The 24,927-nt window shown below is 41.3% G+C and overlaps 1 protein-coding gene across 1 annotated transcript in view; it reads left to right on the forward strand.

Annotated features, from left to right (window-relative positions):
* Positions 1-24,927, forward strand: part of SOS2 (SOS Ras/Rho guanine nucleotide exchange factor 2) — a 104,080-nt gene that overhangs the window by 41,752 nt on the left and 37,401 nt on the right. Inside the window, exons 5-10 of the mRNA XM_074956564.1 lie at positions 300-503; positions 2,116-2,259; positions 7,610-7,720; positions 10,247-10,345; positions 19,996-20,123; positions 20,845-21,500. Of these exons, the coding sequence (XP_074812665.1) occupies positions 300-503; positions 2,116-2,259; positions 7,610-7,720; positions 10,247-10,345; positions 19,996-20,123; positions 20,845-21,500 (1,342 nt within the window). The remainder of the gene's footprint in view (positions 1-299; positions 504-2,115; positions 2,260-7,609; positions 7,721-10,246; positions 10,346-19,995; positions 20,124-20,844; positions 21,501-24,927) is intronic.

Genomic DNA, 24,927 nt, shown 5'->3' on the forward strand with positions numbered 1-24,927 from the left:
TTCTTGTTGAATTTCAGTTATCTTCATTATCAGGCAAAAGCTTTTGCAAGATGCCTTCTGTTCTTCTGAATCCCTCTTCCTCAAATCCTAACTTGTTTTCTTGCTGCACTAAATTATAAAAACCACAGTATTGGCAATTGATCCTGCCAAAGATTCAAGTTTACTACCTTGTGATTGTTGTTACAGAAAGTGTTGTGTTATATACAGTTCACTAGTTTTTGAACAAACTGAGACCATTGAGTTTGAATGAAGGATAGAAATCAGACTTGTATAAAAACTTGACTTTCACTCTTTGCTAGGTTTTGATGGATATGTTTGATCAGGATGTTATTGGTTTGGTTTCGCTGTGTGAAGATGAGCCCTCTTCTTCAGGTGAACTCAATTACTATGAGCTAGTGAGAACTGAAATTGCAGAAGAAAGACAGTATCTGCGGGAGTTGAATCTGATAATAAAAGTGTTTCGGGAAGCTTTCCTGTCTAACAGAAAGTTGTTCACACCTTACGTAAGTCCCTTTTTAATTACTGTTTTAATGCTTAAATACTTGCATATCCATTTTCAACCATAACTTAGCAAATTTACATTGACTGTAGCAGAGTAGGTGAAATTTGGTTTGAAGTATCCTAGTGTATAACAGAAGTGGTGATTGGTGCCTGAAATAAGAGGGAGGCACTGCAGATGGCAGTCTTAGATGAATATTCTCAGACCAAGGTTTAAAAAGCAAGGGATTTTTTTGGATGCAAACAATAGTTATAGTGCCAGATGGTCATGTGGGTGTAGAAAGCCTGATCCTTATGCAATTATGCACCTGCACTTTACCAGGCAAGCAGCATAGCAGCAGATGGAGGAGCTGGGGTTCCTAGGAAAGAGAGTGCTAGGAAGAGGGGCTGCAGATGTCCCTCAAAAAGAGGAAGATGTGAAACCTTGGTAATTTACCTTGATTGACAGGGAAAGGGGAAAATTGATTAGGGGGAGGAGAGACATTTGGGGGCTAGGGTGTGGGCAGGGAGAGATGGGATGAATTCCTGAGCATAGGATGGAATGGGGCAAGGCTGGAGGTAAGTGGAGAAGAAATGGATGTCATTCATAGGTTGGAGTCAAGGGAAGGGTGCTTTCCAGATGATGGGTTGGGGAAGACTGCCCAGATGGGTGTGTTTCTGAGATAAGGGACACTAAAAGCAGGACTTGAAAAAGGAAGCTGCCACTTCCCTCTCTAAGCCCAGCTGGTACTCTGAAAAAGTGACTGCATAGCTTTGATCATACAGTTTTGTTATTGAGACCTGAGCTGGGGGTCGTTTTTAAATTTTCACTTCAGGTTAAGTTCAGAGACAGAAAAGAGCAAGGAGGGTGATGGAGGGGAAATAATGACAGCTTTAAACTGCTCCTCCCCTGCTGATTGTGGCCTGTTAGTGTAAAGGCTAAAAAAGTTGGACCCTATTGTCCTACCCAGTGAATAACCCATAGCTCCTCTCACAAGAAACACTGCTCTCGAATGCTGCTCTCGAACGCTGGATTGGATACTGCACCATGCTCTCGGATATTTAAAAGTAAAAATTGTGCAATGTTGGATCAAAGTGAATATGCCCAAGCATGATCGCTCAGCATGAATTGATGCCTAGAACTTGCCTGCCTTTCCCCTCTTTCTGTTGTCTCGTCCCTATTTAGGGTATGTCTACATTGCACACTCCTTATGGCAGCATGTAGAGTAGAGGCACTGCATAGACGTGTAGACAGTGAGGCGCTGCTTAGGCGAGTAATGACAGACCTGAATCCTGTGGGTATACCCTACATGACTCTCGATACACCCAAGCAGTACCTCCTCCATCTACAATGCGGTGTCATGCTGCATCCATGCTGCTGGAGCTTTTCCCTGATGCAGGGAAAGGCTCTGGCATGATGGAGGCAGCACAAAAAAGCTCCAGCAGTGGGGAAAGGCTCTGCCAGAGTGGATGCAGCCTGTTTTCACTGCAACATGTAAGCTACGTGTGCCCTACACCCTGCTGCCAGTGTAGACAGGGCTTAGATAGCTCAAACTTTATTTGAAACACTTGGATGTCTGCAAAAGAGTAAAGGAAATGGTAATAAATATTACTAAAGCATAGTTTTTGTTTTCTCAGGATATCGACATGATCTTTAGCAACATTTCAGATATTCATGAATTGACTGTGAAGCTCTTGGGGTTGATTGAGGATACTGTTGAAATGACAGATGAAAGTAGTCCTCATCCTTTGGCTGGCAGCTGCTTTGAAGATCTGGCAGAGGTGAGTTTCTAAAATCACTTCATAGGAATATTTTGTATTTTCATATTAAGCTAGTGTCCACGATTCTGTATCTCTGTGGAATGGACAATAGAGGGCATGTTCTGCTCCTCCAAAAAAAAAAAAAAAAAAAAAAAAAAAAGCTTTTATGAGGTTCTGAACAGAGAATGATGATAGGGCAGTCACACAGAGCAATCTAGATTGCTTGGTAAGATGGGCCCATTCAAACAAGCCATTTTAAGACCAACAGATACAAGGTCATGCATCCAGAAACAAAGAATGCAGGCCAAGTGTGTATAATGGAGGGCTGTGTCTTGGAAAGCAGTGAATCTGAAAATGATTTAAGGGTCATAATGGACAAGCAGCTCACCATGAGCTCCAAGTGTAATGATGTGACAAAAAGGGCTAATGCAATCCTTGGATGTATAAACAAGTGAGTAGGAGTAAGGAGGTGATTATACCTCTATATATGGCATTGAGGAGATGGATACTAGAATACTGCATCCAGTTCTGGTGTCAAAATTTTAAACAGGAGGTTGTCTTAAGTATTTCCATTATAAAAGCCCTATAATTTGCTCATAAAGTTAAATCACGTTTTGGGCTGGTCTGTTTTCAAAGGTAAATTTTCTTCTGCAAAAATGGGGTAGCATTTTTGAGATGAAGGGAATAGAGAGGAAACGAGCTTTTCTATTTAAAAAGAAAAGGAGTACTTGTGGCACCTTAGAGACTAACCAATGTATTTGAGCATAAGCTTTCGTGAGCTACAGCTCACTTCATCGGATGCACGAAAGCTTATGCTCAAATAAATTGGTTAGTCTCTAAGGTGCCACAAGTACTCCTTTTCTTTTTGCGAATACAGACTAACACGGCTGTTACTCTGAAACCTTTCCATTTAAAGTTTGTCTTTTTTCTGTGGATCTAATATCTTGGTGGTTTGGTATGGAAAGTTTCTAGACAGGTGACATTTTAGTATCCTGGTGAAAACCTCTTTTTGATTTTTGGCCACATAATTTTAAAATAATTATAGTACATGTACTATTTTCAAATAGTCTAAAGCAAAAAAGGGCTGAAATATGCATGCATGAGTGTGGAACTTAAATTAGTCATTTCTGCCTCGTGGATATTGAATAAAACACGCCTTCAGAGCATGTATGTGATGGTGTAAAACTCTGCTGCGTATTCTCGGTACACAAGCTGCAAATTCTCATAACTTTGTCAAATCAAAACCAGTTTTTCCAAAATAACCATGACCATTGTAATGCTGAATGCAGCTTTCAGATAGCAATTAGTTTTGTAGTAGCCTGGCTCCAAAAGTGCCTGCAGCTTTTTTACACTTCCATTTTATGATTCTTGTTCAAGTGGTGTTCCCTATATGTATTCCAAACGTGGGTTTTCATGTGTGCTAGAGCCAGACGATTTTTGTAGCGGTGTCTGTTGACCCACATGTCCGTTGTACATAGCCTCATGTCTCAGGCGAGGCTATATTAGTTTGTGCGGGTCAACGTCTCTTCAGTTCCCTCTTACCGCCACATGGTCAGAGTTGGAATCCCTGTTCTTCCCAGTCGTGGTTTCGTTACGAGAGCACTTTCATTCGCTTGTATATAGTTCTTCTTCGTTGTTTTATTGTGAAGTAAAACAGTTAGTTATGTTGGTTGTTTTCTTAGCAGAAAACAGTTGAAGGAATTTTGCCCAAACCTTTTAAAAAAAAAAATCACTTTTGGGCAGAGACCATGAGTGGAAAATGCCTCAGTGGTGAAAATTTCAGAAAATTATGAGCATATCAACACAGAATGTCCTAATGCAGCCTTAACTAGAGCAGTCATAACCAGACAGTAAGTATAGAAACACATCTTCCACTATGTTTGTGTGGATTCCACTGTCGTAGGTGCTTGTATGCCTCCTGCACGTGAGACTGGATTCTTTTGAATAGCAGTGCCTGTCTGGGCCTTGTGCAATGGCAGAAAGGGCAGAGCAACCACGGCCCTCCTTCAGTTGGCTTTTACCACCCATGACAGTGAGATGGAACCCAGCCACTTTCTGACCAGCTACTTCTGCAAGGCTTCAAACTCACCATTTCTTGGATAGTGTAGTGAAGAGAAAGGTCTTCATCACTCTTCTCCCTTGTTTCCTTTAATTTGGACATTCCAATAAAAAAAATAGAGAGGAGACCCTGGTGTACCTCCAGTAGCGGGGGAAGGTATTTTGCACCCACATGACAGACTCTAAACCAGTTGTTTTCAACCAGTGATCCATGGACTCCTGAGGGTCTGCAAACTAAGATTTCCAAAGGGATCTGCACCCCCATTTGAAATTTTTTAGTGGCTCACAAATGAAAAAGGATAGAAAACCACTGCTCTAAACCATCAGGGTTCAAACCCTGCCCATCATATGATGGTCTCATCCTCCCTACTGACAGAAGATTGACCTAGCTCTTGCCTGTTCTCCCTGGGAGAGAGCCATATCCCAAAGTCCTTGGCATACCAGTTGTTTTCCTCTAGAATCTGTAACTGTAGGGACTCATGGGTCAAGTTACATCTGCTTGAGTGATCCATATGGGTCACCTCAGACCCAGAGGAAGTGACAGCTACCAAAGTGGAACTGAAAGAGTCAGCATTAGCCACCACACTCCAAGAGCAGCTAGTGAAAAAGGCAACTAAGGGGACACTGTCAAAACTGGCACCATCAGCTTTGATGCCCTCAACAGCAGCGACCTCAGTGCTGACAGCTTCAACATCGGAACCTGTGCCCCAGGAACAGAAGGACAACACTGAGACAATCCTGCATAGAGTGTGCGCTCCAAGCAACACATGGGATCATCCCACAAGGAGACTGTGAAACTTAATTCCAAGGAGAGAGCCCCCAAGTCTGCCAAGGTGGGAATGGCACATGGTGAAGGACCTTGGCACCAACTCAGAACCCATATCGATATCCGCGACCAAACTGAGATGCCCCCCGGGTGGCAAACTCTCACACCTTATTCTTGAAATATAATTTCCTTACCTGAGAGAGGGTCTCTCCCTTCTTGTCAAAGATCCACCCAGCTCATAGGAAGTACTTGAGATTCACAGTGAGACCAAATCACTGCCAGCACAAGGTACTATTATTCAAACGCTCCACAGCACTGAGAGTCTTTACCACCTGGCTAGCTGAGGTTGCAGCGTACCTGAGGAGGCAGGGCATCCATGTCTACGCTTACCTGGATAACTGGCTGGTCAAAGGCAGATCCCAGCAAAAGACTGCAATGAACCTAGAATATTCTCCCTTCCTGTTTGCCCGGGGGTCCTCCTAGTGAACTGTGATGCAGAGGATAGAGTCCATTGGAGTTATGATAGGTATGCCCACTCTGACCTGGAGTCTATCAGAGTTCAAGTTCCTGTCATTGCAATTACTATTACTTGAGATAAGATCAGACTACAGTGGTTACAGACTTGTCTTGGATTGTTCAACCATATGCCAGCATGGCATGTATGTGATGATGCTTCCAGACTTCACCTGAGGCTGCTGCTACTTTGGGTCAAGTTCATCTGTTCCCCTCCAAGACATCGGATGGACAGTAAGGTCTTGGGGCCACCTCATATTGTTGCAGAGTTGACATGGTGCTAGACTCCAAAGAATTAAGCAATGGGGGTACCGTTTTTGTTCCTCCTACTCAACAGAGACTTCAGTCGCAGATGCATCAGGCAAATGTTGTGGAGCCCACCTGGACTACCTGCAAATGCAAGGGATCTGGTTCCTGGAGAACATGGGAGTTCCCATAAACATCCTGGAACTCAGGGCCATAAGGCTGGCCTGTGTGGTGTTCTGGCCTGTCCTCTGAAATTTCACAGTGTAGAACCTGATGGATGCAACATCTGTGATTCACTGCAGAAACAAGGAAATGTATGCTTCTCGCCACTCTGCCTGGAGGCCATCAAATTCTAGATATGGTGCTAGCAACGAGTAACCCCAGTGGCTCTTCACTTCCCAGGAGTCAGTATTGACCTAGAGACTTTATAAGAAAATAACCATGCCAGTCATGAATGGTCACTGCAGAGAGATGTTGTAGTGCCAGCATTCCATCATTGGGGGGTTCCTGTATTAGACCTGTTCACCACCAAGGGCAGTACCCACTCTCATCTCTGTTCCAGGCTCATTGCCCAGCACCTTCCTTCCGCAGTGGAACCCAAGGCCTCCTTTATGTCTTTCCACCTATTCCCACATCTTCCATGGTAATTTTCAAATCCAGGAGTCACAGCCACAATGCTTCTCATAGCACTATATTGGCTGCAACAGTTTTGATTGACAGATCTGCTATAGATGTCCATTCAGCCACTGAACCGGCTCCCATAGTGCCTGGACCTGATTTTGCAGCACCATGGCCAGATAGTTCATCTGGACCGTAAGTCTCTGCACCTGACAGCCTGGATGTTGGCTGGCTAAGTACCGCGGTCAGGGACTGCCCTAAACAACTCCAGGAGATGTGGTTACGGAGTAGAAACCCAACAACCAGGAGGACTTAATTGTCAACTTGGAAAAGGTTCTTGATCTTGGTGGCCTAACAAGGCTTGGCTTCTATGCAAGTACCACAGATTTTTGAATACTGCTGCATCTGAAACACTCTGGTCTTTTGTTCAGCTCCACTGAGGTCCATCCGGTTCTGATCTCAGTTTGCCATCTGCCTGTATGTTTGTGCTCCATCTTCTCTCACCCAGCGGTATTGAAGCTCCTCAAGGATGTGATGTATATTTACCCACTGGTCAAAGAGATGACTCCTACCTCAGAACTCCGTGTCATCCTGTCGAGACTCGGACTCAAAAGAAAGCTCTTTCTGAAGACCGTTTTCCTAGGTGCAAGCACTTTGGCCAGGAGAGTGAGTGAGCCCCAAACACCTAGGGCTGATCTTCCTTACATGAGATTTCATAGGGAATCGGGTCTTGCAACGTGTGAGGCACATGAGCACCTACAGTGGGATCCACACCGACATCAGCTCAGAGAACCAAAGTTACTGTGAGGGTAAGTAATCATTGTTTTCATACATGTTAGAGAAGCCTTTTCAAAACATGACTTGGTGGTGGGATCACTACTGGACTGTAAATAAGAATTTGCCTCTTGGCTGCCACCATTTCATTAAAATTTGTGTGAATGACAAATATGGTGATGCTGAGCAATGCTCACAAAAGGTTTGTGCATGTATTAAAATATACATTAATGAATTATGGGATATGCTGAGTTATATTATTTTTGAGTAAACTGAAAGTTTATTGAAAAATCACATTAACACATCAGATCTCAATAAACAAATCGTACAGCTGAGCACAAAAGATGTCCTACATCCTTTTTCTGTATATACATAATTATTTCCTCCTTCCTTTAGGAACAAGCCTTTGATCCATATGAAACTTTGTCCCAGGATATTCTTTCTCCACGGTTTCATGAGCATTTTAATAACTTGATGGCTAAACCAGCTGTTGCGCTACATTTTCAGGTAAGTATGAAATCTCACTCAAGAAATACCACATTTCTTTTATAAGATCCATTCTAATCATTCTTTGGGGTTGAGGGAAATCCTAGTGGTATCCTGGATCATGATTTCTCCTCAGATTAAAGTATTTGGGCTGTGCCTCTCTTCTTGCAAATACTGGAGGCAGCTCAGACATGTCCGTGGGTCTTGGTCACTTCCCTTCAGCCCTCGTACTAGATTCTTTGCCTCCAGCAAAGCGGTGACTTGGCATTCCTTCCCTTTCCGTTGCCATCCCCATTTTTAATACCAAATCAATGAACAATGTTCTCTCTCTCTCTCTCTCTCTCTCTCTCCTTCCCCACCTACACCTTGTCCTTCATCCAATGGTTGACTTTTTTCAGGGATTCATTTCTTAACAGGACCACCCACTGAGCTCCTTCCCTTGTTTATTTTCCCCTTCCCCTCCCAGCATGGCAGATCCTGCTAAACAGTGCCTACAAATGGCTAAGAGTTCTTCATCTGGAAGGAGACTCAAAGGAGCCACAGAAGGAGAGCTCTGCCACAATTGCTCCTATCCCACAGACCCTGCTTGGGCAAGGACTCAGTTTGGACAGCTTGATAGGGTCTTTATGTCCCATCGTGCCAGCTGAGACTCCTCCCGAGACATCTCTTCAAGGGTGAGTCAGTCCTCTTCACCTTTTGGGACTCAATAAACAAGACCATCATCCTGCACCTGATTCCTTGGTCAGTGCAGTAAACCCCTTCCCCGCCCTTCCTCCCCCCCCCCCCCATCAAAAAACCCCCAAAACCAAACCAAAACAAACCCATGGCCGGCCCACTTCTGTAGGGAAAAGCTCTGGAGTCTTATCCCAGATACTCAGGTGGATACTGAGTCACTTGGGAAGGAAGCTGGCATCCTCTCTTGACGCTCCCTCCCAATAGGAAGAGTTGGACTGTGTTTGGGATGTTCCTTAGCATTTTGTCTCCGAGCAAATTGGAGTGAAGGCAGAAGAGGTATGGCCAAGCCTTGAAGTCCCATGGACAACCATAAGCTGCCTCTGGCAATTGCAGAAAGAGAGGTCCAGTCTAGATGTCTTATTATTATATATGTCAGATTATTTCCAGAAAGTAAACACTGGATAAATAAGTTTCCATTCCACAGTTACTTCATTTTAAGCGTGTCCGTGATTTCTCTCTGCTTTCTTTCTGATCCATGCTTCAAGAAGTCATGTTCCTTTTCCAGGATCCTTTGGAAATTCTTTCTCCTCTTCTTGCCTTCTGAGTTACTGCCTTAGTTAACTGATCAGAAAGCGAAACAGTTTTAAAATCATTTTGGTTGACTAAATAAATGTGAATCCCAAAGTTATTACTAATAGTATTATCCCATGTATTTAATAAGATCTCCTAATTTCTTTGGCGTGTCGGAGGGGTAGATTAAGGCAAAATCTAAATATATGGGCCTATGGATCTACCAAGGATCTGGAGGGAAAGACACAGTGCACTTTGAGATCTGGAGAGCAGGAGGTACCATTAACAGAAGAGAGATGTGAGTGCCACAGACCCTCTTGTGGGGTGGTAGGAGGTGGGGTACTAGAATTTCTTGTGGGGTACACTTTGGTCAGATTGTCTCTGGGTCCCAGGTAGTCTTTTTAAGCTTCCGTTGCATTCCAGCACCAAATTCTGCAGGAAATTGAAATTTCTTTTGTTACTCCTAGTAAAATATCCATTAAAGAAGTGGGTTTGAGCATATCTGACTGATCATAATGTTTTTCAAGCTTTATGCCTTAATACCCTAACTTCTCAGACATGACTGTGTGTTTTAGGATTATGTCTGCTTAGTCATGAATACGGTTTCACTATAGAATTCTGCATGTTCTTAATTTTTGGCTCTTTGAGCTAGTGCTAATTAATAAGAAAAGGAAATACATAACTAGTCTTTTGTGTAGATATTAAAACCAGGTGACATAGGCTTTCCTGAGGAATATTTTGTTAATGCAATGGAAATCTTGATTGAGGAAAAACTTAAGTTTTGTGGCTGGTACTGAAGACATTGCTGAAGTATGAGGTCTGTTAAGGATAAAGGTCCACATGGCTTTGTGTGACCTGAGAGCTGTTTGTAAATTGTTTTGTAGTGAACTTGTTCCAGCACATTGTTTGTTGATTTGTTGTTTCTGGTGAAAATAGAGGTAATCACGGTGAAACTGATAAGTTGTCTATTTTAATGAGGTTGCCACTGCAGATTCTCACCGAGGGAGTTGAGGATGGTGTATCTTGCAAGCCATGGGTGAATTTTTAGTAGCAAACTGGGAGTATGTGCGCACTACCCTCTGATCTGTCCGGCTTTTAAAAAAGCGTGCTTCCAGTATTTGCAATGCCCTCTGCCTCCTGACTCACCATCCCACCACACCATACTCATTCAAGCCCTTCTAAAGATTCACTATATCTATATTTCTCACAAACAAATTAATAAAACTCTCGAAAAACCTCTCAACTTCTTCCCTCCTTTTTTTGACTTATATGTGGTAATAATGCTGCTTTTTTTCTTTTCAGTCTATTGCTGAAGGTTTTAAAGAAGCTGTACAATATGTCCTTCCACGACTTATGCTGATCCCAGTTTATCATTGTTTGCACTATTTTGAATTATTGCAGGTAAGACACTAGTGCAGTTTCATTTAAAGCATGAGTAATTTTAGTTTAACTAGGGAATTAATTTTTATTTACTGTGCATGAAGATAGGATGTGAATATAGTTAAGCATAAATTTTACAGCAGTGATTGCATGGTTAGAAAGTAAACTGATTGTAACAATCTATTATCAATATTAAATCATGCAAAATTCAAACTATTCCAGGCCTCAAAGTGTCCATAAATCTTTGATTATTGCTTGTGTGCTGTGGCATGCTAAACCTTTATAGTAGGTCTATTTTTTTTATTAAATTGAACTGGCATTTAAGTGAAATTTACATTAATTTGACAGTGTGCATTGCTTTTAATTCTTTGTTTACTTCTATTTCATACATTTTCCTAATTCAGTAAAAGATGGTTCAACTCAATGTCCGGGCCTCTCAGCTCAAGGCAAGCAAATCCATCTTATAATTTTTGGAAAACTTGTATTTCACACTCAGCAAAATCAGAATCATCTATTTTGACTATTCAGTAGTTGCTTTGGGTTCCAAGTGGACAAGACCAAGAAATAAAGTAAAATCTTTGAAAGCCTGGCACATTTTCTCCATAATGAGGATAGAAGAAGAGAACATCCACAGCACTCCTTTAAAAAAAAATAAGTAAATTTGGAGAGGCTCTAATAGTTTGTATCTTAAAAAGTGAGGGCATTTGCAAGGATTTGTGGAATCCTGATTTAGTAGGTTGTTAAATTATATTCCTGTAGCATTTTGTTTTCAATAGCTTTGTTACCAAGAGCAAGACTGCGTAGGCTGAGAACTGATGTGGATTTATAAATAATTCCACGTATTGGGAAATCAAGAGAGACAAACTATACAATAAGTAATCTGCAGGTATGACCAAAGATTACCTGTGTGTCTAGTGCTGCTTTTATGCCTTGGCAAGGTAGTCCACATGGCAGCATATGTTTCTGTAGGTAGCCCTGTTCATCGCACCTGATAAATAGCATAATAATAGTTGTGCATACCTCCGTTTGTCTGTATTTGTTTGCTTCTGAGTTGAGTTAATGGAGACAGGGACCCAGGCGGGATAGAGGGTCCATCAAAAAGCAGAAATACAACTCTTGTTGTGAGTATGAGATAAGCATAAATGTGTAAACAAAGAACAGAAATCAGAGTAGCAGCCGTGTTAGTCTGTATTCGCAAAAAGAAAAGGAGTACTAGTGGCACCTTAGAGACTAAATAAATTGGTTAATCTCTAAGGTGCCACTAGTACTCCTTTTAAAGAACAGAAATGTAACTAGGGACAATGCACTATCTTGGCTACAGGGAGTGATCTTGGGACACTTGTAGCCTCAGAGATTTTTAATGATTGCAGACCATGTGCCAAAAATGTTTGCCCATATTTGGGGTAGTAGATGTGGTGCTAAGAAATAGATTTGTAACACATATGTGAACAAGTGGATAATTGATTAAACTATAAATATTTCATTTAAATGAATGAAGTTACATTGGGTTATTTCTTAAATTTTATTATTGTATGACTGCTAAGAATTTTTTAATTCAGCGCACAATTAAAAAAATGACATTACCTAAAATGTATTGTGTGCATATTGCAGTGGTATGGGGCTTACCTCAGCGTACGGTCAGTTTGTATTGTCATGCAACTAGTACAGCCTTTAAGTTCTATATTGCTAGCTGCTCTTTGTGTACAGTTCCAAGGATGTACTTAATATGTGTGGGAAGAAATAGCAAACTTTGCAACCTAAAATGTGTATCGCATTGTAGCACTCAGACAAGTTAAAATCTACTTAACAGTGAAAAAACTGAATGGAGACTCAGGTTAACAATATTGGGTTTTTCACGTCTTTAATTCTGTTAATGTTAACATTTGTAAACGCTAGTTTAATTTTCACTCTTTATGCTGTTTACTTTTTGCAGTTCAGTCAACTTGTATAACAAAAACATAATTGGTTTTACTTAGTCTCATGTCTTAGCACAGGGCTATAATGTTTGGGTTGCCAACAGCCTGGAGTAATGTTTAAATCCAAGTGGTTTCCTTGTATTTTTAATCTGTGAAAAATATTTCTGCTGTTACTAAATTTTGAAACAACATTTTTAACCACCTAAATTTTGGTTCCAAACACCTGGGCTTTGTTTTGGTTAGAAGATGTACTGTAATTAAGGTGATTTACACTTTGGATGCCTTCATGAAGTTTATAATTTTATTGAGTGAGACTTAAAAGGTAAACAAAATACCGATCATTCTTGATTCTTGGAGTAGCCCGACCTTACTTTAGTTGTTAGTTCAGAAGACTTAAGTCTTCATACCAGTAGCCTCATTTGGCTCTACTTTTGCAGTTCTTTTGCCAGCCCTTGGTATGGGGTCAGCACTAACAGATGTATAAATACAGCATTTGTTTCAAAGAAAAATAACCATAGGGAGAACTTAATAATTGACCGCTGTTCTTTCCCTCACAGCAAAATACGTTTTTTTAAATGTGACAATTCTCTGACGTTTTTTGTAGTACTTTTATTTAAAGTGTGAATATCTTAACCAATTTAGTGACCTATGTGATGCAGGAGGTAAAACTGATTATCTGAATGTTCTCTTGAAGTCAGTGGAAGTAGTCACAGTGCATAAGGCTAAGTACAAACACAAATCTCTGCAAGAGCAGGGCCTTACAGTGTTTAGACAGTTTTCAGCTACAGGATCTAGTGTTTAATTTAGTGTGTTGTTTTCACTTTGGTGTTCTGTGCATTTGAGGATTACGTGCTTTATTTACAAACTTGCTAGATCTTATTTGTTTCATGATTCTAGAAGACTTGTTGCTATTTATATTCCAAAATGCAAAACAGAGAAGGTACTTAAATCTTTTTTAGATACGATCAGTCTTGTCTTTCTAATCTCATAAGAGACTTTTTGTCTGTAGAGACTTTCAAGACACCAATAACTCCTGTTAATGCTAGTGGGAACTACATACACACATCCTCTCATGAATGGAAGAACAGACTGTTGGGTATCATTAACTGTGTCTTTTACCTTTAAATGTAGAAGCTTGTAAATAACTGCAGAAATATTTTGCTGTGGTTTTTTTTTAAGTTTACATAAAATGCTCTTGTTTAATTTATAACTTTAAAATGGATGAAGCCGCAAGATGATACCTTGGCAATACTTTGGCAGATTTGTTCTTGATTATAGGAAAAGTGCAAAGCTTATTTACTAAGTGTGATGTATGTTGATTTACATGCAAAGATGAACAGAGTACAAGGCTTTGGAGCAGAGTTCTAGCTCAGCTACAGTGATTGCCTCAAAAAAAAAATCAGCAATTACCCAGTTATTTGTCCTTGTAAGTATAGGTAGGGAAACACTGAAATCTTGAATCCCATTGTATAGTAAATGTTCAAAAAAAAAAAACTAGATAAATTCATGGAGGATAGGTCCATCAATGGCTATTAGCCAAGATTGGCAGGGATGGTGTCCCTCGCCTCTGTTTGCCAGAAGCTGGGACTGAGCGATGGGGGGAGGGATAGTTCAGTGGTTTGAGCATTGGCCTGCAAATGCCAGGGTTGTGAGTTCAATCCTTGAGGGGTCCATTTAGGGATCTGAGGCAAAAATTGGGGATTGGTCCTGCTTTGAGCAGGGAGTTGGACTAGATGACCTCCTGAGGTCCCTTCCAACCCTGATAGTCTATGATGGATCACTTGATTGCCTGTTCTGTTCATTCTCTGTGAAGCACCTGGCATTGGCCACTGTCGGAAGACAGGATACTGGGCTAGATGGACCTTTGATCTGACCCAGTATGGCCGTTCTTCTGGGAAATGTGTCTTTAATGTGTCTTTAATGTGTCTTTAATGGTTAAAATTTGAACTTCATATTACATTGTGAAAACTTCTGCTCAGTGGTTTTAAAAAAAATCCCCAGTGTTGGTGTGTATTAAGAAAGGTACAGAGAACAATACTTACAATATGTTAATGCCATTGCATAAGTTGTTGGTATTCCTTCTCCTTGAATGCTATGTTCAGCTGTAGTAACTTCATCTCAGAAAGAATGTAGGCGAAATGGAAACAGTCTAGACAAGTACAGCAAAACTCTTAGAGGCATGAAAGAGAGGTTTCATGTTTCTGAAGGCATGAAGAGAGGTTAAAAAGAGTAGGACTACTTAACCTCGAGAGGAGAAGATAAAAAAAAGCAACTGAATAATGGTATATAAAACAACAAATACTCCAGAGAAGGTCAGTCAGACACTCCTCTTTATCCTTTCATCTACGTGCAGATCTGGTCACCCCATCTCAAAGAAGACATATTGGAATTGGAAAAGGTTCAGAAAAGGGCAACAAAAATGGTTAGGGATATGGACCAGCTGCCATGTGAGGAGAGATTAATAAGACTGGGACTTTTCAGCTTGGAAAAAAGACTAAGGGGGGATATGATAGAGGTCTGTAAAATCATGACTGGTGGGGAGAAAGTAAATAAGGAAGTGTTGTTTACTCATAACACAAGAACTAGGTCACCAACTGAAATTAATAGGCAGCAGGTTTAAAACAAACAAGAGGAAGTATTTCTTCACACAACACACAGTCAATCTGTGGAACTCTTTGCCAAGACTATAACAGGGTTAAAAAAAGAACTGGATAAGTTCATGGAGGATAGGTCCGTCACTGGCTATTAGCCAGGGATGGACAGCGATGCAAAGCCACGCTCTGAAGTGTCTGTATCTTCTGTTTGTCAGAAGCTGGGAATGGCCGAAGGGATTGATCACTTGATGATTACCTGTTCTGTTCATTCCCTCTGAAGCACCTGGCATTGGCCACTGTTGGAAGACAGGATGCTGGGCTAGATGGACCATTGGTCTGACCCAATGTGACCGTTCTTATGCTCATATAATACGAGAGCTAGGAGACAACAATGAAATAAATAGGTGATAAATTCAAAAGTGCTAAAAGGAAATCCCTTCTTACATAATTGTCTAATTACCCTGTGAAATTCACTGTTGTAAGGTGTTTGTGAGTCAAAGAGCTTACTAGGATTCAGAAAAGGAATGGGCACTTCATGGAACTGTGGATATGCTTGTTGTTCATAGAAGATAAAATATAAGGGATGTTAAGCCTTATGCTTCAGGATATAAGGCAACCATTTAACTGACTGAGGTGAGGAAAGAACTTCCCCTGTGGCATATTTGTACGTAATTTCCTGTAATAGGAATTTTACATCTTATTCTAAAGTATCTGGTACTGACCATTGTACTAGATAAGCCATTGCTGTGTTTCTGTTTTGGTGTGATCCTGTGTGCCGTGAACTCTGCATTGGGATATAAATCTACCCATGTTCCCTGGCAAATCTAAGGACTGCAGGGCAGCCTGTCTGTGGTTGATGTTTCAGCCTGTGGACTAGAATAGCAGTGTTTGTATTTCCGTGTGCTCCATTTTCATGCAGAGGTTTTGGGCTACTGCATTCTTTAAGCTGCAGAACCCTGCACTGTTGTGCACAAGCCCACCCATACAGCCATTCCACTCAGGACCCCCCTCAAAAGATACTACAGGCTTGTCATAGAGGTTCTAAGAGAAGGAATGTTGATAATAATAAAGGTGTTTGATCTTGCAGTAATGCTGAGAAACACAAGTAGCCAAGTATAGTCTGCATAGGAATTCTGCAACTAGTTATCAATCTTAGAATATTCTGTTTCAAAATACTGTGATTAACTTTTGTAATTATTGAAAAACTCTACTATCAGATGCACATTAGATTGATTTCCTTGATAACAAATTCAAGGGGATCATAACCTCTCTCTTGCTTCAAAGACATCTACTATAAATATACTGTTTATCAGATTTCCAGACCAGCTAGATCTATTTCAGGGAACTCAGGGTCAAAGAATTTATCTAAATCCTGGACAAGCTGCCAACCAGATTCAGACGGTTGAGAGCCATTCAAGTAAGGAAGGAATGTGACCTCAGCGTCGAGTCCATGAAGACTTTCCTTTATTGATGGACTAGCATATTCTCCACCCTTTTAAACTGTGACTGAGGGACAGACTATGAATTATCCTTTTGTTGATATTTATCTTCAAATCCACTCACTTCAGAGATCTCTTGCATAGAATGGCCTGTTACATAGTTGCCAAAGAACCCAAAAGATATTAAATTTTGTCTTTTATCCTTTTCACTATTGTTTAATCATTAGCAGTAGACACAGAGAACGAACAGCAGCATTTTACAGACTCTCAGCACCTTATCTTTTGTAGTCACCAGTGAGAAATACATATGAACAAAAATATAGTTCCTCACCACATTACACAACATTTTTCTTACGTTGAGCGTGGTGTGTTTTCGTGCTCCATAGTTGGAGGGTATAATCACAAAACGCCACTGCTAATCCAGTCTCTGACCTGTCCTGAGCAGAATACTAATTAGTGCAAAATTGCATAATGATCTTGTGATGGGACAACCTTTGGAGATAAATGTAGTCTCGTCCTTCACCACCACAGGTTGATTGGCTCCTTAAGTAAATCTGTACCCAGCAGATTAGCTCATCTAAAACATAAGATAACAGAAAAGTGCTTCAACACAATAAGATAATAATATTGAAGTACTGTCTTTTGGCATTCTATTACATCAGTAAGGAAGTGTCTTAACATTTGTCAAGAACTACAGAAACTGTTCTCTGCAAACATTGCTGTCAGAGCATGTTCAGGTGCCAAGACATGAGACCAAAAGCAGAAAGACAATTCATTGAACTCATTCTGCAATTGCATGGGGACTTCTGCACAGTTTTAGAGGATGTTCCAAGAGATTAGATCCACACAAGATCATCCTTTTTAGAATGCCAGAGGGAAGGAAGGGACTAAATACCCCAATTCAACAAGCAATAGTTGTGTTTATCAGTGGTCAGAAGAACTCTAATGCCCTTCATTTCTATTGTTGGTCATTTTCTTCAGAAAAGAATAAAAAAGTTGACAAAACTGTTGTGATTGTCAATTTACCAGTATTAATATTCTGTCACATCTTTGGCAAGAACATGTTCCTTTTTTCTTATCCTGTGAATAGCAAATAAATTGCACTCCTATGTTGATTTAGTCTGAAAGCTTGGCTGTAAAGGGCAAGAACTTGAGAGAGTAAAGTTTGCCAGAATAATTGCCTGAAGTGGATTCTGAAAACCCAATATGTTGGAAACCAGAAATGGAAGCGATTCCCTATATCTTTACACAAAATGGAAAGTAGATGCTATGTAATGTCCACTAGCTACGGCTTTAGACTATTTTCTGGAGCTGTTTCACTAAGCTAAATACAACCTTTTTGTCAGCGATGATGATGCCAGAGATGATCTCTCATTTTGGGAAGAGTTTGGAAGAAATCCTCCCAGGGAATCTGAGGAGCAGAATCAGTATATTGTCACAATCCTTAGCTATATGCATGTTTTAGGACTTCATAAACCTCATGTCATTTTTTTCAGACCCAGTCTTATGCTCTCCCTCCTTTTCCCTTTGCTATTTTAGAGTCTCTGCCGATGAGGTGGAAAAGAGGGGATACTCACCATGGCAAGTGCCTTATTTTCTCTTCCCTATACTCTTCTCAGCATGCATAATCCTCTCAAATTCTCAGATATAAAAATTCTTTGATTTCCATGATATACAGACTGGAGAATGTTTGGCCATCTGGAAAATATAAGTGGTAGTACTTTGAATTACATAAAGGGAGAGGGCCCATCTGGTCAATCCTGTTGTCTCAGTTACTTTTAGAGCCAGCTAAATATCCTTGCTGAGAGAGCATACTGGGAAAGAAAAAGAAGGCTACTGCCATACTGAGTGATTGTGGGTAAGATTCCTCTTAAAATATACAGGGCAAACACGAGTTAGCCCATAGTGGGTGGCAAATTCTCTTGATTTTGCCCAATAGACCAGTCTACCTGAATTTTCTTGTCTACTAATGACAGGTTTCAGAGTAACAGCCGTGTTAGTCTGTATTCGCAAGAAGAAAAGGAGTACTTGTGGCACCTTAGAGACTAACCAATTTATTTGAGCATAAGCTTTCGTGAGCTACAGCTCATTTCATCGGATGATCCGATGAAGTGAGCTGTAGCTCACGAAAGCTTATGCTCAAATAAATTGGTTAGTCTCTAAGGTGCCACAAGTACTCCTTTTCTTCTTGTCTACTAAGTTTTTCATGCAATCTTAACTTACAAGAGGAATTAACAGGTAAAATTGTATAGACTCTTCAGTTACTCACTCATCATAATATTCTTATGCTGTTGATATTTTGTGAACCATTTACCTTAAAGAGTGTGAAGTTTTCTGTAACCCCTTTTTTCTTACAAGTGAGTGTTGAGATGAATATTGACTATGAAAACTAATTAGATTTTTGTAAATCAGTGACCTTCTGAGTAGTGGAGAAGGAAAAATCTTGTTTTCCCTAGTAAGTGAAGCAAACATGATCACTGGACTTGATCATTTGTTGCTAGTATTAAATCTGGATTTCAAACTTTATCTTCTCTGATAGAGAGAATGGTATATGAAGTTGACATTTGCTCTTACCTGTCTGCTGGACTTGGTTGAAGTTATTACAATAATCTATAACCCACTAAGGGTATGTCTCTGCGTACAGTGGTGCAGCTGTAGTTTGTGTGGTGAAGACACTCTATGCTGACAGGAGAGAGCTCTCCCGTTGCGTTGGCATAAAAAAACCACCTCTGCGAGCAGCAGAAGCTATGTAGCAGGAGAAGCTGTCTCACCAGCATAGCACTGTGCACACTACAGCCTATGTTGGTGTCACCTGTATTGCTCAGGGGGCAGAATATTCACACCCCTGAGCGACATAAGTTTTGCCGACCTAGGCTGTAGTGTAGACATAGCCTAATAACCCTTCCTCGGCTGCTTTCTTCCCCCCTTTCTTTCCTCCCTATGACTGCAGAGGTGGGCCACTTTACCTGGAATGATTCCTTAGACTATGAGCTAACTACTTATGCTAAACAATCTATTCCACCTTGCGTTTAGTTGTGGCTCCAAGTACCTTTCCCAGACCTGAAGAAGAGCTCTGTGCTGCTCAAAAGCTTGTCTCTCTCACCAACAGAAGTTGGTCCAATACAAGATATTATCTCAGCCACCTTGTCTCTCTAATATCCTGGAACCAGCATGGCTACAACTACACTGCATAGTTAGTTGAAACACTATTAAACTACTAAAAAAAGGGTGCAGTTGATGTAGTACTGACATACAGCTTCAGGACTGTTCCAAGCCTCTAGACTAGTGAACACAGTTAACTTCAAAGGCCAATGATCATTATGAAGCAGAACAATTTTTAAGTGAAAGGATTTCAAGAATAATATCCTGTAGGGTTTTTTGACAACTCACGGTAAGGCTATCCAGTATAGAATGGGGGAATCTGTCTTTATCTCAGAATCTCTCCCTTTCACACACAAGCTCACTCTCTAGCTATTTATCTTTCAGGGTATCTGACAGTTGTGTTTTCATTTCAGTAACTACTTTGACAGGCATTGGTGGTCTTATGGGTGAGGTTTGCAAAATCACTCAGCATTGGTTATTGACTTCAGTGGGATCAAAGTCGGGCAAACACTGAGTGCTTTTGAAAAAGACCCTACAGATGAATATATTTGTTTTTGTCTGTATATATCTCTAAAGAAACGATTAAGTTGGACAGAAACGGGTTTGTTTTGTCATTCTAGCAATTGCAGGAATGCAGTGAAGATGAAGAAGACAGGGAGTGCTTGAAACAAGCCATTACTGCTCTTTTAAATCTCCAGTGCAGCATGGAGCGCATTTACAATAAACATTCACCTAGACGGCGGCCTGGGTAAGAATACAGTAAAGGAAGCCTCTTGGACCCCAAAGCAAGTTAGAAGGAAGATCTCTAGGGGTGGCAGTGTTTCCCTATTTCCCCCTTCGTTGAGTGATGTAAAAAAGCAGCATGTTTTTGTTCGACACTTGCACATGCCCAACATCAAAGCTAGCAGACTTCAGTCAGTTGCTGTTCCAAGAGTATTCACTTACAGCCCTCCGTACCCCCTTCTTGAATAGTCTAAAGCCTTGTCTACACTGCCCCTTTACAGCGCTGCAGCGTTCTTGCTCAGGGATGTGAAAAAAGACCCCCCTGAGCGCTGCACGTTTCAGCGCTGTAGAGTGGCAGTGTAGACAGTGGACCAGCACCGGGAGCTGTGCTCCCAGCGCTGGTGACTGCTCTCCTCGTGGGGGTGGGTTTTTTACAGTGCTATCAGAGAGCCCTCCCAGCGCTGGTGACTGCTCTCCTCGTGGGGGTGGGTTTTTTACAGTGCTGTCAGAGAGCCCTCCCAGCGCTGGTGCCACGACTACACAGCTACGTTAATGTTGCTAGAGAAGACATACCCTTAGTCTTTCCCTGGCAGTTCACTGTCCTTTCTACATTTGTGGTTAAGCGTGATCAGGGCATGTTTAGGTTGGGGAAAAAAATAGCATACAGTGTTAAATTCAGTGGTGTTTTTTTAGTCTCTGGCAATTAATATGGAAGAAGCTAACCAGATAAAATTGTTTGTTTCTAGGGAGACAGTTTGTCGTTTCTACAACCGCCAAGTAAGAAGCAAGCACTTGGCCATCAAAAAAATGAATGAGATCCAGAAAAATATTGATGGTTGGGAAGGCAAAGATATTGGCCAGTGCTGCAATGAATTCATAATGGAAGGTGTGCTGACAAGGATAGGAGCCAAACACGAACGCCACATATTTCTCTTTGATGGTTTACTGATCAGCTGTAAAACTAATCATGGACAATCGCGGCTTCCAGGTTACAGCAATACAGAGTACAGACTTAAGGAAAAAATTATCATGAGGAAAATGCAGATCATTGACAAAGATGACACTTGTGAATACAAACATGCTTTTGAGCTAGCGTCTAAAGACGAAAACAGCATAGTGTTTGCTGCCAAGTCTGCTGAAGAGAAGAACAATTGGATGGCAGCTCTGATTTCCCTTCAGTATCGCAGTACACTGGATCGAATGCTTGACTCAGTGTTACTGCAAGAAGAAAATGAACAGCCACTGAGGCTGCCCAGCCCAAATGTGTATCGTTTTGTAGTGGAAGACTCTGAGGAAAATATTGTTTTTGAGGACAATCTGCAAAGTAGGAATGGAATCCCGATCATCAAAGGAGGAACTGTAGTGAAACTAATTGAAAGGCTAACATACCATATGTATGCAGGTATGCTTTATTTATTTTTTCTGTATTTGGCACATTTTGTAATATCTTATTAATTCTTTAGGTAATGTTTGTATAGCCAATAAGATTAATCTTTTTGTCTCTTGCTTGCTTTCCCACTGAATAGCTATTTAAAGTCAAGATGTGTGTGATAGAATAGGGCCAGGAGGGATCGCTAGATCATATAGTCTGACTTCCTGTGTATCACAGGCCACCAGCACGCACACACTAAACCCAACAACCAAAATGAGACCCAAGTATTACAGCTCACAGGAGAGTGGATTGTTAAGTGCCAGAGGCAGAGAATAGGAGGGACTGAGGTGCATTAGTGCTCAAGAAATGATAGTGATGGCAGGGAAATGATAGTGAGATGTACCCCAATAATCCTTGCAAGCAACCCACGCCCACGTGCTGCAGAGGAATATGACAAACCCCCAGAAACACTTCCAGACTGACTTGTCTATCCTTCCTGACTGAGCAAGAACCAGCCAGCCACGCACCTGAGAGAGAGAATGGTTGATGCCATCTCAGAACCCTGGCCCACCCCATGTCCCAACTCCAGCTGTGGCCATCCCTGATGTTTCAGAGGAAGGCGATGTTTAAAAAACCCTCCTGGAATGCATGCAGAAAAAGAGCACCAGTTAGCTTATTAGGTTAACTTTAGTGACACTTGAGTTAAGGGATAAGAATGAAAGAAATTAATAGGAAATGCAATGGAAGTTAAACTTAATGCTGGTGGCATTTTTGTAACATTTTTCAAATATTTATATGAAGTTTTCTGTTTTATAAGACGGTCAGCTTGGATTGTAGGTTCCGATTAGGTGTTCATATTCTAGCAGCTTTTAAAATATTACTGAATACTCAGATTTTTCCAGCAACGATTGGTACAAAATTCAAATAGTAAGCCTTCAAAACTCACCCCTATTTTTTTACAGCTAGAATTAACTGTGAATCGGATCTTGTTGAGTGACACATCTTAGAAGTGGACAAGTAAAGCAGTATTTAATGTTGATATGTTAAAATTCCAATGTCTTTAATCTGCCTGAACCTTGTCATAAGGCGGTGCTGCCTGGTACATCTTCCAGCAGCAGGTTGCAGCAGAATGGTATGCCTCTACCTCAGTTTCCCTTCTTCAAAGTCTCCAGTAACTCCATGTCAGCTTTCTTGCCTCAATAATACCCCTCCTTCGGACTTTTTTTTTTTTTTTTTTTTTTTTTTTTTTACAAGAACATAGTCCAAATGGTCTGTAACAAAAGTCCTGAAAAATAGTCCATCTATCACCCCAGTGCATGTGTCTTAAAATCTCAAGACATCCAGTCCCTGATACCCCACATATCCCACTCTGGTATCTTCTGCCACACCTGGGTTCTTCATCAGTCCTCTCCTTCTTCCAGGGCAGCCACACCAGCCCTTTCAGCTGGTGCGATTTCCACCCCTGTTTCCCCCAAAGCCTCTCTGCTGGAAGTTCATCCATCACTTCTTCTATACTACTAACCTCTCATGTCCCAGACAGGCAAGCAGGTGGGCCTTTCACTGTTCCACTGGCTCCAGTTCTGTAGGTGGAGACATGAGTGGATAAACACCTTTGCTGCTGGCCTGCCTTCAGCCCTCCCCAGCCTTTGGCTCTGGCTCTCTGGCTTAGAAGTCAGCAGGCAGCTCCCTTTGCTGCTCTCTGGCTTGGGGAGATCAGCCAGCAAATCCTTCTGTTGCTCTCCTGCCTTCAGCCTTCCCCCAGGAACCACCTACAGCTTCCTTCAAGGACCTCTTAGAAGTCTCCTGGTCTCTGGCAGCTGTTACCTGCCCTTTTCCTGACTGACTCTTCCCCTCTCTCTGTCTCTCCCCCTTTATGTAGCCCGGGTGCCTTCTTTTAACCCCAATTTGAGGAGGCAGCCAATGAGTTACAGGTGCGCTGGCAGTTACCACCCTGTGACAAACATATTTTCTTTAGTCGTCGAATCATTTGTGTGAGTGCAAAGTGACCCCCGCTTTTAAAATATGGTGTTGTTTCTGTGACTCCCAAAAATACTCATCTTTCTCAATTGATTGGTGTGCATTAATAGTAGTTCTTACAGGGTAGCTGTGGGAGTTGTGGCAGCACAGTCATTTATCACCATAGCTAGTAAACCTAGTCCTTGAGCTAGTAGCTGTTTAGTAAATCAAACCTTACAATTACTGTCTTGTTGACATACTAAGGCGATTGTTGTTTGAGGTGGCCTCTGCACATTCCAATTTGCGTAATGCATCTTCCAATGCCAGTGAGCTTCAGGAATCTTCAAGAATAGCAGTGTCCATGGAACTACTCAAACAGCCTTTCACAACGCTGTGTGTGTATGGAGCCACAGGACCTTGCAGTGGCTAGCTCTGGGGGAGGACCTTCACTGGATGCCCAGAAAGAAAAGGAGTACTTGTGGCACCTTAGAGACTAACCAATTTATTTGAGCATAAGCTTTCGTGAGCTACAGCTCACTTCATCGGATGCATCCGATGAAGTGAGCTGTAGCTCACGAAAGCTTATGCTCAAATAAATTGGTTAGTCTCTAAGGTGCCACAAGTACTCCTTTTCTTTTTAAGGGGAAATAGGTTACCTTGCATAATGACTTTACCACTCCCAGTCTCTATTCAAGCCTATTTCCCCTTGTTTTTTCCTACCCCCTCTTCCTCCCCCCCCCCAGACATTCTTGTTAAACCCTGGATTTGTGCTGGAAATGGCCCACCTTGATTATCATACACATTGTAAGGAGAGTGATCACTTTAGATAAGCTATTACCAGCAGGAGAGTGGGGTGGGGGGAGAGAAAACCTTTTGTAGTGGTAAACACCCATTTTTTTCATGCTTTGTGTGTATAAAAAGATCTTCTATACTTTCCACAGTATGCATCCGATGAAGTGAGCTGTAGCTCACGAAAGCTTATGCTCAAATAAATTGGTTAGTCTCTAAGGTGCCACAAGTACTCCTTTTCTTTTTACGAATACAGACTAATACGGCTGTTACTCTGAAACCTGTGGATGCCCAGAGTGCTCTATCTTGGGAGTGTTGGCCAGATTATGGGTTAGGTTGTTACAGATATTGTGGTTTTACATTAGTTTTAGGTAGGCTTTGTTCCAGTGTGCAGTTCAGATTCTCAGACTGGCTCTGGATTAAATTCCAGAGTCCTAGTTACCAAAGAACTTTCAAAATGACACTGGTCTCATGGGGTACAAAAGGAGGTGATTGGTAGGTCCAGGTTTAATTAACATCTTCACTGAGCTGTAAGAAATGATAGAGCACATTCAAATTTGTATACTCCACTAAATTGGGAGGAATTGGGATTATCCTTCAGGACAAAAGTAATAACAAAAATACTTGGATTAGAAATAAGGGCAATAGTACCCAGTGAATAGTACTCACATGCTCAGTGGGGCAGGGGGAACCTCAAAAGCAGTAATTTTAA

This window comes from Natator depressus, chromosome 6 (assembly GCF_965152275.1).
Source record: "Natator depressus isolate rNatDep1 chromosome 6, rNatDep2.hap1, whole genome shotgun sequence".
NCBI classification, from domain to species: domain Eukaryota; kingdom Metazoa; phylum Chordata; order Testudines; family Cheloniidae; genus Natator; species Natator depressus.